This window comes from Belonocnema kinseyi, chromosome 5 (genome assembly GCF_010883055.1).
Source record: "Belonocnema kinseyi isolate 2016_QV_RU_SX_M_011 chromosome 5, B_treatae_v1, whole genome shotgun sequence".
NCBI lineage: Eukaryota > Metazoa > Arthropoda > Insecta > Hymenoptera > Cynipidae > Belonocnema > Belonocnema kinseyi.
In genome coordinates, this window is record NC_046661.1 from 111520574 (window position 1) to 111533744 (window position 13171).

Below are 13171 nucleotides of genomic sequence, written 5' to 3' on the forward strand. Positions count from 1 at the left end.
GAAAATAATATATTCATTATTAAAGGCTTTTATTAAATTTTAAATATTGGTTTAGTCTAAAATGTTCCATTTTTAATCCATTCAATTAGAAATATTTTAATTAAGAAGAAGAATAATTTTTAATTGTTCTATTTGAAAAATTTAATTTGTCAAATAAATTGTTGAATTTTGATTTCGAAATAACAATTGAACACCTATTATTTTTAGAAAAAATTTGATTAAGTTGAAAAAAATTTGAAAAAATTCAAAATTATTTAAAAATTGGAAATAATTTATAATAATTTAAACGAACTTTCTACGTGTACAAAAAAATTTGACTATTCCTACCAAAATTTCGGTGCAAATAGCGCACGGCTGGCCTAATTTAAAATAAAATATAGATTTTCACAGATTCTCGAGCAAAAAATTAAGATGCTTTTTAAGAATTGTGAATGATTTTAAAAGAATAAAAAAATTTTCATCAAAATTCCTAGCAAAATTGAAAATTATTTTTCATTTAAAAAAAATGAATTTTAAGAGACTATTTAATAAGATTTAGAAAATTGTCAAAAATGAATGTGGAAGATTTTTAGGAAATTTTAGAAAAAATTCGAAGCATTTTAAAAGACGTTTAGAAAATCTGAAAAAATTTAAAACTAATTTCAAATGTGAAAAAATGTAAAACATGTAATTTTTTCAAGATTTTGTAATAAAATTTTGAAACTTCTCAAGGATTTTTAAACTATTTAAAGTAAAAATAATTTTAATTTTAATTTAAGAAACTTTCAGCTTATAAAAAAATATAGTTCAAATTTTTAATATTTCTAGCTTCAAATTGCTTAAAATGATATAATTTTCAAAATTCTTAGATTCAATGAATTAAATGAATGAAAAAAACTGCGATTTTTTTCTTTGATTAAAACGGCCATCTTGATTTTAAAAGATTTCAAGAAACTGTCGACAGATTTCGATAATTTGAAGATAACCTAGGGAATTTTTGAGATTTTAGGGTAGTTTAAAAACTTTCAAGGTTTTGAATTGTTTTAAATAATTTCCTAAAATTTCGACAAATATAGAACGATTTTATACGTCCTACGAGATTTTAGGTTATTTTCAATGATTGCATGGGATTTTATAGGAATATCTTGGATTTCAATGATTTTGAGAGATTTTAAAAGCTCTCAATGTATTTTAATAATTTTTTCAGTCTTTCAGGAAACATAAGATTTAATGTGATATTTTTAAATATTTTAATGAATTTTAAGGACGTTATTCATAAGAACTGATGAATTTTAAAGATTTAAAAATATTTCAAGATATTTCCAAAGATTTGACAAATGTTTAGGTATTTTAAAACATACCAATAAATTTTCAATTGATTTCAATAATTTGAAGAGATTCCAACGAAGTTATAAAGATTTTTGGGTACATATTTTTTTTAACTTTAAAGAAATTTATCGTATTTTATAAGATTTTAATTTTAAGGGGTTTAAGAAAAAAGGGATGTGCTTTTAAAAAGTTGCCTAGAATATTTTTAGTATATTTTTAAAGATTGCAAGGAGTTTGATCAGATTTCTGATGATTTTTATAATTTTAAGGGATTTTAAAAGCTCTACAATTATTTTAATAGTCTTTTTCAGGATTTCAGGAAGTATCAAATTTCACGGGATTTTATAATATTTTAATGGATTTCAAACAATTTTCAGGACTGTATTTTTTTAAATTAAAAAAAAAAAACTTTCAGAGCTTTAGAAAATTTTAATTGATTTCTAATAATTTCAAAGAAATTTTTAATACTTGAAAAAACTTCCAGGGACTTTAAAAGATTTAACATATTTTCGGATATTTTAAAAGCTTCAAAATAATCTTTTAATTAAATTCAAGAAGTGGAAGGGATTTCAAAGGATTTGAAATATTTTAAAGTATTTTATAAGATTCTAAGGCATTTTCAAAAAATTCAAAAAATTGCAATGGATTTCCGAGTATTTGATTGATTTTAAAAGATTTGAACAAATTTCGAAGCGGTTGGATAGACTTTCCTAGAGTTTTATCATACGTCCAAGGATTTCAATAATTTTAAGGGATTTTAAAAGCTCACTGTATACCAGATTTCATAAAACTTAATTTGATTTTATAAAATTCTGATGGATTTCAAAGAATCTATTCAAGTAAAGCGAGGAATTTCGCAGGGTTTCAAAGATTTGAATAAATTTTCAAATATTTTTTGCAATTAATTTAAAATTCACTTTGAATTCTTATAATTTTATCATTAATTTCTCTTAAACTCTTTTGAATTCTCTTAAATTTTTCTATTCTCATTGAAAACTTACTGAACTCAATGACTTTGATTCTTTTAAAATGTTTTTTCATTCAATTCAGTCTTTTTCTTCTTCAATTCACCATGAATCTGTATAATTTTCATTGAATTCTTTGCAATTTTCCTAATTTTCTCTAAATTCATTCCAATTTACTGAAACCAATAGATTTTTTGGTATTTTTTTCAATAAATTTGAATTTTTTTTTTAATTTAACTTAAATTGTTTTAAGGTCTTTTGGTGACTTTTTCTCTCGAAATAGGTCACTTTTTAAATTTTTTCAAGTAAATTAGATTGTGACAAGCCCTGAGAATAATAAATCAAACATTTATAAATTTAAATATAAAATTTTTTTAATACATTCATAAAAGATTTTATATTTAAAATTCTACACGATTCGAATTTTGGCCTTTGAATATTAATGGTCAGGGAAAATGAAAAACTGGTCAGGGAAAAATCAAGGAATTTTGAAAATAAAGTTTTGTTTTATTTAATATTAATTAATCAATTATACTTACGATTCCCTTGACGTTTTCGTCTTTGCCGTCGACGCGTTGGACTCTGAGGATGTGGTAGCAAAAATCAAGAGCCTCGAACCTTCTCTGTTGGCCAAGAAGGATGATCATTACACACCCGGCCCAGTGCAAACCTTCTCCGAATAACTGCCTGAAAAAGTTTTTTTTTGTTTGTTAACATTTTTTACGGATAATTAAGGAAAAAATAAAATGACAATGGAGTACTGAAAAAAATAATTCAAATTGTTAAATTTAAGTCCTAAAAACTGGAAAAATTTTAATGGTAAGTATTGAAAACTGAAATCAAAATTAAAAAGTTTAAACTCGATCGATCTTAAATTTAAAGCACTACAAACTAAAAATGGAAACATTAAAATTATATGTGTATAAATTAAAATTTCCAGGACTTTAAAATATGTATGAGATTTAAAATTCAATAAATGAAAATTTTAGATACAATTTCAAAATTACTAGAAATTATTTTAGTATTTCTTACATATTGACAGAATTTTAACAAATCGGTCTGGTAGCAGCTGGTAGTTTCATTTTTTTTTTTTAATTTTCCATTTAAATCACAAAAACTGAAAAAAAATACTTTTCAACTCAAATTGTTTCAGATTAAATAATTTAAAACTTGGAGATGCACATTTAAGTCGTCAAACCTAAAATTTAAATGTATGTTTTAGGAATAATTAAATGAGACGGATTCACAACGTAACTTTGAAGAATATTATAAATTTGAACTAATAAAAATTAAATTTGGAATGTTAAAAAAAAATAAATATATTAATATTTGTTGAAACAACGGTTTTAATGGTTTACATTCGGAAACTTTCAATTTCGGTAATATTATACGACTATCGGGTCGTGAAGTTTCTTGCAGATTTTTTAAGACTTATAATTTTAATTTGAAAAAATATAACACTTCAGGCCTTAAAAACTAAACGTTTTTAGACTTTAGCATTAAAAATGAAAGGATTAAAAATTTTGAAAATTCTACAAATGGGTGGAAAAACTTTTTTAAACATTATTTTTCTGGGTTAATGGCGAAATTCTAACAATATTCTATTATGTAATTAAAACCATTTTGTTTAATTGAAAAATCTCCATTCTAAAAACATCTGAACTTGGCTAAATTGTTTTTTTAACATTTACAATTTTAAAATTAAATTTATTATTTAAATATTAATTATAAACTAAAAAGTTAAACTCCTAACGAAAAATGTATGTTATAATTCAGAAATATTTCCTCTTCGAAATACTACTTCTACTCTAAAAAGTATTTGAAGTACTCTCTTTTTATAAAATTTGGAAGAATCCCATTTTAATTTGTGACGAATTTTAACTTTGAAAGAATTTTTTAAACTCCTTTTTTCTAGATCACAGTTTTAATTCCTTTAAAAAATGTGCATTCCAAGTAAAAAGTTTCCAGTTCCAATCAGTGAAATTGTATTTCTTTACCGAAATTTCCTGTTCTAAAATAAAAACGATAATTATTTTCACTCTTATGTCCTGCAACTTTAGATAAAGTAGAAATAAGTTTTCTAAATTGACAAAAATTATAAAACTAATGAAAACTAGAAGTTTTCCACGATCAGAAATAAATTCCTGGTCATTTTCCGCTTTCCCGGTCAAGTCGCCGCCCTGAGTTCTCAAAATTGAGGTCTGAAATTTTAATTCAAACGAAACGCGTTCAAAATTCTGTAATTGTTTGATAAAATTATTGAATTTTTTTGGAAAACAATTGTCAATAAAAAAAATCCACATTTTATTTTGACGAACATATAAAATTTGTGGCTGGGAAAATACTGAAATATAATTGAAAAAAATGATTAGGTTGTGATAAGAAGAAAAGAAAAAGAATTTTGAAAGAATGGAAAGTATGTAAAAAAATATATAGAAATAAAATATGAAGAAAATGAGAAAGGATAAAAAAAGAAGATACCCCAGATATTTATACAAAAAATAAGAAAATAAAAAATCTTAATCGACTTACTCAACCGTGAATTCGGTATCACCGACTGGAATACAATATACAAATTGAAGAGCACTCCAAAGTCGGTGGAATTCAGTACACTCATCTATATTCATGACCCCATTGGCTGGAGGCGGTCCCACCCAAATCGGATCATCCAGAAAACTGCGAAGTCTGCTCAGCACCACTTCAAAAATCGAAAGACCACAGCAAAGTCTCTCTCGAGTCAGTAAATCTCCTTCCCTTGCAATCATCGCTTGCTAAGAAAAAAAAAGAAAAAGTCCCCTTTAACTTTCTGGGTTTACTACTTGCAAGCTTAAGGTGGAATCCAAACCGCCAGAATAATTTTGGATTCAGTTTAGAATTCCAAATTTAATGCATACCTTCGCAGTCCCAAGTTTATCCACATTAGGAACAATTTGAAGCGCCGCGTACTTTGCTTCCAGTCTTTTTTGTTTTGTCTCCGGTTTCTCTCCCTCTGTTGGAAAACGCAGAGCGAAATAAAACAATAATCGTAAATTTAGTTTTCGACGGTGAACTTTATGCATTTTCATAAGAAAAATCTATCCAATCACTTGAAATATCACAAATTTTCGTACCAAATGGTATAATGCAGTGTAAAATAAGTTTTAGTTCAACTCTTCTTTCCGTAAATTTAATCTGTTAATTTAGAACAAGAATTAAACAATTAAGAATTGAAAACGTTTAAAGTTGAAAGTGTTTTTTATTCAAAATTGAGAAATAGGTTATTTCACAAGATGGTTCTAAATCTGTTCAAAATTAAGCAATTAAAACATTTCAACACTAAAAATTGAATAGTTATAATAATTGCATTTTTTAACCAGATATGTATCTTCAATAAAAAAAAAAAGATTTATAAAAAAAAGGTTCAACTGTAAACCAAGTAGTTGATTTTTCAACCAAAACAGATCAATTCTAATTCAAAAATGTAACAGTTGATGTTTGAACTTTCAAACTAAGAGGCCAATTTTCAACCTAATACATGAATTTTTAACCAAATACTTGAATTTTCTACTAAAAATTATAAATTTTTAACCAAAAATAGAATAGTTCAATTTTAAGTTTAAAAAAATGTTGAAAAAGAAAAAAACGATTTTTTAACAAAATAATTAAGTTTCCAACCAAACAGATAAGTTTTCAACTGAAGTGATGAATCTTCAACCAACATAATGAATTTTAAACAGAGTATAACTTAAGTTTCAACTAAGTTAGTAGTTGAATTGTCCACAAAAAAAAGTTTTAATTTAAAATAAAAAACAGTACAATTTTATTAAAACGACGAATTTTAACGAAATAGTTGGATCCTCAAAATAAACAAAAATTTATTTTTAAGCGAGGATTACATTTACCGTTAAAAAAATTATTTTACAGAAAAAACTCATTTGGATCACAATAGTTAAATTTTAAACAAGAGAGATGAATTTTCAACTACAATGATGAATTGTCAACTAGGAAAATGAATTTTTAACAAAGTAGTTCAACTATCAACAAAAAATATCAATTTTCTAAAAAAAATGGAATATCTAGGTATGTTTGCCATTAAAAAAAAAAAATGTTAATCCAGAGCACAATAATTTTTAAGAAAATAAATTAATTTTCAACAAATTTAAATTAAACCAAAAAATATCACTTTTAGGCCAAACGTGGAATTGAAAAATTTTGATTTAAAGAATATTAATTTTGAACAAACTAAAAAAAAATGAATTTTCAAACCCTAAAATCAAATTTTCAACCAAATAGTTGAAATTCAAACAAAAAAGAGAAATTTTCAACAAAAAATGGAATAGTTAGGTACATTTTCAGATAAAAAATTAATTTATAACCCAGAAAAAAATTAATTTCTAACCAAACAGTTCAATTTCTAACTAAAAAGATCAGATCTTAGCCAAACATGGAATCCTCAAATTTTGAGATAAAAAAAATTAATTTTGAACAAAAAAACCGAATTTTCAACAAAATAGTTAAATTTTCAAAAAAACAGATGATTTTTTTTGCTAAAATTATGAATATTAATGCAGAAAAATGAATTTTTAACAAAGTAGTTCAATTATCAACCAAAAAAGATGAATTTTCACACCAAAAAAGACAAAGTTTCAACGAAAAATGGAAAAGCTACATTTTCAGTTCGAAAAGGCATTGCAAACCAAGAGAAAAATTATTTTCAACCAAATAGTTTAATTTCAAAATCAAAAATATTAATTCTGAGCCAAAAATGGAATAAATAAATGTTGAGATTAAACAATTAATTTTGAACTAAAAAAGTAATACGAATTTGCAACAGAACGGTTTAATTTTCAACAAAAAAGATTAATTTTCATCTAAAGTGATCAATCTTTAACAAAGGAAATGCATTTTTAACAGATTAGTTTAAATCAAAAATGATTTTCAACCGAAGAGATACATTTTTAACTAAAATGATGAATATTCAAGCAGGAAAATTAATTTTTAAACCAGGGACAAGGAAATTTAACTTTCAACTAACTATTTAAATTTTCAATAATACAGGATTTTAATTTAAAAGAAAAATCAGTTGAATTCTACCAAATCGAGTAATTTAAAAAAAGAGTTCAATCCTTAACATAAACAAATTAATTTTTAAACGAACTATAGCAATTTCAACTAAAAAATATAAATATTCAACTAAAAATGGAACAGTTAAATTTTCAGGTAAATTTAAATTTTATATTGTTTAAAATTAAACAATTCATAATTAGAAGCTAGAGAGCCTTAAGAATTAAAATATATGTTCCAAATTTGTATTTACATCATTTTAAATCAAAAGCATTGAAACGTGAATAATTAAATGTTTAATTCAAATTTTTAATTAAAAAAAAAAGATTGATTCATTTTGTTTCAAACTTTCAATTCATAAAAGTTTTAAATTGAAACAGTTTGCAGTTTAACGGCATTTAATGTAAAATTGTTGTAAAATTTGTGTAAATTTTTTAAAGTGTAAATTATTGAATTTTTGAATGAAAAATATTCGAATTATATATAATTTTTCAAAGGATATTTTGTCTTTCATTAAAAACAGCTACTCCACAAGAATCTGCCGTTAAAAAAATTTTCTCTTCCTCACCTTTGCAATAAGGTCTCGGTAGAATATTTTGAAAAGGTGCAGCGTGCAGCAAATCGCAAACCTCTTCTTGCGACAGAGCCTGTTCCATCAAAAGACAGAACAAAATCGTGTTACCAAACTCCCGGAAATTGTGAAAGAGCTCCGTTTTTGCGTCCGGATATTGGACGATATCGTTTAATTGAGCGTGATAATATCCCAGAACACCAGGAGATCCGTAGTCGTAACGTGGAAGTTTGCAGACTTTCGGCATAGCTTCCATCAGGGTTTTCGTAAATTGAAGAAGACTTCCCTGAATCAGGGATTTTACAATTTTCAGTAGTTCCTCCATGACTACTGCGATTCCCTGATATCCAAGGAGTTTGCACATCGTCCGAAAATGATAAGGACCAACAAATCCGGAATATTGACCGAATTGGGTCGTGTAGGCGAGATTTAACTGCTTGCTTCCCCAGAGATAATGATGAGACATTTGAGGCGGTTTGTCTCTGTGAACTGGTTGGACGAATTGGATCCCGTGGCACTTCACGAACCTTGGAAATCAATTTGGAAATTAGAATACGATCCAAGGACCTTTATAAACACAATTGATTTCAAAATCAGGATGGCCGTTTTAATCGAGGAAACATATTTAAAGATTCAAACTCTTGAAGCTACAAATTTTGTTCATTTGAAGTTATAAAAACTGAATTTCAAATTAAAACACTTAGTCTAATTTTAAACTTTTGAAATTACAGCTTAAAAATTTTTGGTTTTATTTAAACGTTCAATAATTTATAGGTATAAAATGGAAGCATTTTAACACTTTTCAATTGCACAATTATAATTAAATGCCTTTGAGGTGCAAAAAAAAAATTTTTACTTTTTATAAACTGTACAGTTCAAATATTAATTTAAAGGAACTTTATGATAGAAACAATCAAAATAGGAATATTACAATTTTCTTTTAAAATGAACACTTTTTAGATTAGAAGTCAAATTATTTTAATTTTAACTCGTTATAAATAAATGATTGTTCAATTGTTATACATCAAAATTTGTTTTTAAATCTTTTTAAATGTTCCCAGGAATCTTAAGAAAATTTGTTTATTATCTTAAAATCTTTCAAAATCCTTAAAAAACATCAAAACTTTATTTCAAAATCTTTAAGAATTTACATTTTGTTTGTCATTGTTTGGGATATTTTCAAATTTAGAATTATTTTTGAAATTTTTTTAAAGCTTTCAAATATCTTTTAAAATTATTCAAATTTTTCCTCAAACATTTAATAAAGCTTGAAAAATTCAAAGAATTGCCTTAAAATCTTCCAGATTATTTTTTGATCATTTTGGAAGTCTTTTGAAATATTATCTTCAAATTAATTTTTCAAAATAAAAAATAATTTTCAATTTTCTTAGGAATCCTAATAAAATTTTTGTATTTCCTTGAAATCTTTCAAAATGCTCAAAATTTTTCTAAATTTTTGGTTCAAAATCTTCAAAAATCGACATTTTGTTTACAATTTTTTAAAATCTTCTCAAGTATCTTATAAGCTTTAAAAATCCTTAAAAAGTTTCGACAGTTTATTCCAAAATCTTCAAAAAGCTACATCTTGTTTAAACCTTTTCTGGAATGTTTTAAAATTTTTTATTATTTTTGAAAATTTTCCTAAACCTTTTAATGAATACTGTAAAAAATTTCGAATTGCCTTAAGATCTTCCATATTGTTTTTTGAAAATTTTGGAAATCTTTTGAAATGTTCTCCTCAAATTAATTTACAAAATAAAAAAATTACTTTCAATTTTCCTAGAAATCTTAAGAAAATTTATTTATTATCTTAAGAACATTCAAATATTTACAGAGCTTCAAATATTTTTTTAAATCTTTAAAAGCCATATTTTATTTAAAAAATGTTTAAGCTTTTCAAGTATCAAAATCCACCAATTTCACTTAAAAAAAAATTAAAATTGTAACGTTCAAAGTATTAATTCATTTCTCTGAAAATTTAACAATTCAAAGCTTCCTGTTTCAAAAAATTCAGTTTCAAATTGTTCAGTTTAAATGTTTGATTTGTAATTGTTTATTTTAAATAGCCAGTCAAACATTGCTAAATATTACAAAATTGTTATTTTTATTAATTAGATTTAAAATGTTCAAATCGAATGGGTTAACAATGGTATATTTTAGACTGAAACAATATTTGAATAGATTTTGAAATGTAATAAAAGCGTATAATTATGAATCTATTAAATTAAAATTATTTAAACATTAAAAATAGTTTACAAAGTTTCAAATAGGTAGTTACAGAAGTTCAATTTCAGGTTGAAATATGTAAATTGGTTCCTATTGCAATTAAATAACGAATTCTTAAATGGAATATTTTTTAAATCATATAGATTTAGTAATAAAGCTAAAATATTTTAAAATTTGTATAGTCACTCTTAAAGAGATACGATTTACAAATATTTTTTATCTTTGGCAACACTCAAATTAATTAAAAATTATTTTTCGAAGTTTTATAATAAATCCAAGTTGAAATTAAATTCTGAGAATTGAGAACAAGTAAATAAGTATTATCAGTTTGTGTTTAAATTTATATGAATATAATTGTGGTAAAATTCTTGAAATAATTTTAAAAAATTTGTTTTTAATATTTCAGACGTGTAAGAAAAAAATCTAGATTCTTTCTTAAAATTTCTAAATATCATTTGAAAGTTTTTTTAAATAACCTTAAAATCTTTTGAAATTTCCCAGAATTTTTTTATTCTCTTTAAAACTTTCGAAATAATTTACAGCTCCTAAAGTTAAGTTTGTTCATTTAAAAAAAATAAATTTCGAAAATACAGTTTAAAATTCATTTTGAATATCTTCAATTCTGCTAAATATTTCTTGACTTTACTCTAATTTTATTTTTTTTTATTTTTTAATCTTGTGAAATTATAAAATTTTTCTTTAAAATCTTGTAAACTTTTTTTCTAAAATTCAGGAAATTGTTAGATATGTTTAAAAATCTTTTTTTATTTTTCTCTTAAAATTTATATTTTAAAATACAAAATTATTTAAAACTTTCACACGAATATAAGGAAAATTATTTGTTTTTATTTTTTCCGACCTTCTCAACCTACTAATACCTAAAAATTATTTAAATTTTTCCAGAATTTTTTCTTTATTCTGTACAACTTTAAAAATTGCCTTAAAATCTGTGAGATTCTTTTTGGCAATTTTAAACATCTTTTTGAATAAACCCTTAAAATTAATTTTTCGAAATAAAAAATTATTTCAATTTTTTCTAGGAACCTGAAAAAATGTCTTTTATTTTCGTGAAACTTTACAAATTTCTTTAAAAATCTTTACAAGTTTCAATTATTTTTGAATCGTTCCAAAACTTCTGAATATCTCTCAAACTAACTAAACTTTTTTCTAAAATTATGTATAATCGCAATTTGCAAGTTTCCTTTAAAAATCTGTTACACACTTTTTAAACATTTTGGTAAGTAATTCAAAATGTTTTGTGATCTTTTTCCAATTTTCTCTTGAAATCCCTTTAAAACCAGTCTTTAAAAAATTTTCCATGAATTTTAAGAACTTTTTTTTATTCTCTTGACACCATGAGAAAATTCAGTTTACCTAAGAAATTTGTAAATCTTGAAAAATTAAAAATATTACATCGAAAGTTGATATTTTCAAAAAATGTAATTATAATTTGAACAAGATTTAGAATCCTTAAAGAATTTTGGATTATGCTAGTGTTTTTCGTCGAAAATTTGTATTTTCGATTGAACAAAAATTTGATTGACAATTTTTGAACAAAGTTTGTGTTATAATTGCGTTTTACACCAGAAATCGGCATTTTTAGTAAAAAAAAAACTATTCCAAGAAGAGGTTTAATTCTTTTGTAATGGTGTAGGTTAATCTAGCGGTTTTCAATATATACTATATATTTCAAAGAAGATTTGCAATTTTAGAACAGTTTAAGGTTATGTCAAAGTTTTTCACACAAAATGCATAAAATCGGTTATTTGGAACAAAACTAATAACATTTAAAAGAATATCAACAATTCGGAACAATGCATGTTATAAGTTATGTTATTGCGTTCCATAAAAAATTATTCGTATTTAAAAAAAAGAGATTTTAAAGAATATTTACCACTTTTTAACAACTTCAGGTTGCGTTGGCGTGTTTCAGCTCAAATTGATATTTTTAAACAATAATAATTGGATTTAAATTTAATGATTCTTGTTTACAGTAATAAAATTTACCCACTCTAACAATTTCGGATTCTGTTATTGTTTTTCGTCGAAAATTGACTTTTTTATTTTAAAAATCTTTATATTTCAAAGAAAATGCATGATTTGTTAACAAAAGTCATTATAATTTTAACAAGATTTAGAAAGTTTTAACAATTTTGGATTATGCTAGTGTATTTCGTCGAACAATTAAAAAAAATTGAAAATTGAATTTTCAGGGGGTAAAAATTGAAAACAATTGAAAACAGGATAAAATTTATAATTAAATTTCTAACTGTTGCAAATATAACTTATTGGATATATATATAATTTATTAAAAATTTCATTATAAACTATGGAAAACTCAAGAAAAAAGCAAGTTTTGGATGAAAACCAAGTGTTAAAAACGTAATATTTACGTAATTTTACATGAGAATTTAATAAATAATCATTTCAATCCAATAACAAAATTTTAAAACGTCAAATTTTGAGAAATAGGGTAGCCTTTAGCAAATAATGTTTTTGCAAATGAATAATCATCCAATGGAATGACTATCAGCAGGGAAATTATGAGATTTATGAAAAAAATTCTAACTCTGATTTATGTCCTTGCTAAACAAAAAAAATCAGGTTTAAAAGAAGATTTACAATTTTAAACAATTTTTTCTTACGTTCTTTTAGTGTTTTTCATTTAAAATTGCTATTTTTTAATAAAAACAATAATTAACTTTAAAGAATAATTATAATATTTGAACAATAATAGGACATGTAGGCATTTTTATAAACTTTGGGTTACGTTCGACTGTCTATACAATACTGTATAAAAATATTATCTAATAATTCTGAAGATTACCCTGAATTTTCTTGTATATTGTTTTAGATCATAGATACAAACAAACAAATAGATATAAACAATTTGTATTAACATTAATTTTAATAATCGTGCACACAGAGTCTGTTTTTGTTCTCTCTCTCTCTCTCTTTATATATAATTAAAAATTTGTCATAAGGACAACCGCAGGATTTCGCCGGGAGCGGATGCTAATCTGAAAAATTGCACCCGCTTCCAGCGAAATCGCGGTAA

The 13171-nt window shown here is 24.2% G+C and overlaps 1 protein-coding gene across 2 annotated transcripts in view; it reads right to left on the bottom strand.

Moving 5' to 3' along the window:
- Window positions 1–13171, bottom strand: part of LOC117172369 (cytoplasmic FMR1-interacting protein) — a 39225-nt gene that overhangs the window by 1369 nt on the left and 24685 nt on the right. For both annotated transcript variants that reach the window (XM_033360225.1, XM_033360224.1), the window contains 4 exons: window positions 7885–8414; window positions 5168–5262; window positions 4806–5044; window positions 2813–2960 (listed from right to left, as the gene is read on the bottom strand). In XM_033360225.1, the coding sequence (XP_033216116.1) occupies window positions 2813–2960; window positions 4806–5044; window positions 5168–5262; window positions 7885–8414 (1012 nt within the window). The remainder of the gene's footprint in view (window positions 1–2812; window positions 2961–4805; window positions 5045–5167; window positions 5263–7884; window positions 8415–13171) is intronic.